At 47.6% G+C, this 2783-nt stretch overlaps 1 gene segment (V, D, J or C); it reads right to left on the bottom strand.

Moving 5' to 3' along the window:
• Window positions 1-1893: 1893 nt before the first annotated feature.
• LOC102890298 overlaps window positions 1894-2783 on the bottom strand; it is a 15599-nt gene continuing 14709 nt past the window's right edge. Inside the window, 1 exon segment of the V gene segment in view lies at window positions 1894-2171. Within this exon segment, the coding sequence occupies window positions 1894-2171 (278 nt within the window).

The following is a 2783-nucleotide window of genomic DNA, read 5'->3' as shown; positions in this document are numbered from 1 at the left end:
TTTGTAATAGGAAAGATTAATACATTGGACCACAACAAAGTTAATATTTGGCTTTGCAAAAGTGTCTAAAAAAGATACAAAACAGCTAGCAGAAAGAACCAAATAGCCCTTAAACAACTAGTGTTCAGAGTATAAAAGGAACTCTCCAAAGTAAACAGTAAAAAGACAACAAAATGCAATGCATTGAGAACATGAAAAAGAGATGAGAACAGAGATTTTGTGGAAGAGAATCTAGAGTGACGGCAACGAGGACATGGGAAGCTATTCATCCTTAGCTATTAGCGAAATGCAAATGAAAAGCACAGTGCAGTATCTCTACAGGCCTATCAGAATGGCTAAATTCCAATAGAGACGACAGCCAGTTCCGGCAAGGATGGGGAAATCCAAGGTCACTCATGCACGGCCGGTGGAATGATACAGATACTCTGGAAAGTGTGGCAGCTTTAAAAAATGACAAAACTAAATCTGTGCCTACGCTCCATATGACCCAGCAATAACGTGTTGGCTATTTATTTCAGAAAACTACGAACTTACGTTAGCAGAAAAGTTCTCCAAATGTTCTCAGCGCCCTTGTGCCTAATGTCCCAAAGTGAGAACAACCGAGATGCCCCTCCACGGTGGATGCTTAAACAGACTGTGGTCCACCCAGACCATGGAATACCACTCAGCAAGGGGAAGCGGGGAACTTTTCATGCAACAACACTTTTGAGGAATCTACAGGGGATTATGCTGAGTGAAAAGGTCAATCCCAAAAGGTTAAATAATGTACAACTATATACCTTTATTTCTATCGATGTTTACTGCCAAGACAAAATGGAGAGTTGTTAAGATGTTCCCGGGGTGGGGGGCAGAAAGGGCATCTCGGAGGGAGGAGGGGGCTGTTGTTACTAGAGGACACACGGGGACCCTTGTGCTGATGGAAGTGTTTTGTGTTTTCATTTCATTGTTGGATACGTGAAGCTACACGTGGGATAAAATCACATAGATGTAAACATACACACAACAACTATCAAGAGAAAGAGGTAATGAAAAAGGAACAAAGAGCATGAGATACGGAAACACTGAAGAGTGAAACAGGATGTTAATGATGCAAATAAACAGATGCAGGAGCTGGGGGGGGCGGGGGCAGAGGAGCCTGAGGAGAAAGGCATGAGATACGGAAACACTGAAGAGTGAAACAGGACGTTAAGGATGCAAATAAACAGATGCAGGAGCTGGGGGCGCAGAGGGAGCCTGAGGAGAAACGACGCCTCCTCAGCACGCTCTCCCTCCGACCCAGCCTCCCTGTCACACTCTCGGCCACATCAGCTCCAAGTACCTCCACGTGCAGGTCCTGTGACCTGGTTCAGCTGCTCCCTGGGTTAATCTGTCAACAGTTCATCTGGAAAAGAGATACTCCAAATGAGAGAAAGGCAAGAAATGACATTCCTTCTCGAGACTTTGTGAAGGTCACTGGCCAGACTACTACTTCTTCCTCTGTTTTTGTTTACAACAGCCAAATTGAACATAATTGATATCCCAGAAGTACTTTTGATATACAATTTATGATCTGGCCTCAGAATCACCTAGCAATCTCTGAAAATTAAGCTGCAGGTATAGAATAGACAACGAAAGGGACACTTCTTCACACCGTTCACTCGTCACTGCCACATGACAAGAGCTGACCATGGCCTTCTGTTGAGACCCTGACTTTGTTTTCACCAGGACCTCTCCTTTGTGGTGTCTCAGGGAGGAGGTAGGATGATGAGATTAGCAAAGGGAAGAATCTTAGGTTTCAGTGTCCTGGGGAGGGAGAGACTCTCACCCTGAGTCCCTGAGTCACTTCCCCTTTGTATCCCTGTGGTATATATATATGGTTTGACCATCAAAGCTCTGAGCTGTACCACACTAATACTAAGCCTCGTCCTCAGGATGGAGTTTGGAGATGGTTAAGTAGCGGTCAGCCCCAGAGCTGGAGCCCAAGAAGCGATTGGAGATCCCGTCCCCCTTGCCGTGGCTTCCATCACTGTTAACCTTCTTCACATACTGAGGGGCCTTGCCTGCTTTCTGTTGATACCAATGAATGTAGAAGGTGCTGTGCTCACTGCTTAGAGTGCAGGCGAGCTTGGCCGAGGATCCCAGGGAGGCAGATGCAGATGGGGGCTGGCTCATAACGACCATAACACAGAAGCCTGGAAACAGATACAGAAATGAGGCTGGATGCACCAGAGTTGAAGCAAATGTCCCTCAGGACTGTGCTTAGAGGGGAATATCAGGCAGGGGAAACCCTGAGTGCCCTGGGACACTCTGACCTGTGGGGAAAACTAGGGACAGGAGGTAGATGGAAACGCTGTCCATGGTGGGAAGGAGTTTCCAGGCTCTCTGCCCTGAAGCCGCCCAGCTGGGACTGGCCTCTCCAAGCTCCTGTCTTATCCTCTCTGCTTGCAGCTCCAGAGGGAGGAATCTGAATGCAAATCTCATCTCTTCTTCCTCCAGTGCCTCTGTCTCCACTCTTGTCTGAGCTCTGAGCCTCGAGGCCTCATACTGGTAACTTCCTGAGGTCAGAAGGAGGGCAGGTGCGGGCTTCAGAGTGGAGAGTTCATTCTGTGCAACACAAATGTCTTCAAAGGGGCATCAGTCATGCCCTTTGCACTGAGCACAGCCCTGGGGAATTGGACCCCCTAGGGTCCTTAAACCAGGACCCACAGTGCCCCCTGGTGCCATCCTACATATGTAGCTAATTCAACAGAATGACTACTTTGGAGCCCTTAATGGATGCTGACTCTTGGTGTTTCTCCCGAAAC

Source organism: Pteropus alecto, unplaced genomic scaffold, assembly GCF_000325575.1.
Source record: "Pteropus alecto unplaced genomic scaffold, ASM32557v1 scaffold642, whole genome shotgun sequence".
Lineage (NCBI taxonomy): Eukaryota > Metazoa > Chordata > Mammalia > Chiroptera > Pteropodidae > Pteropus > Pteropus alecto.
This window is presented reverse-complemented; position numbering and strand designations above follow the sequence as displayed.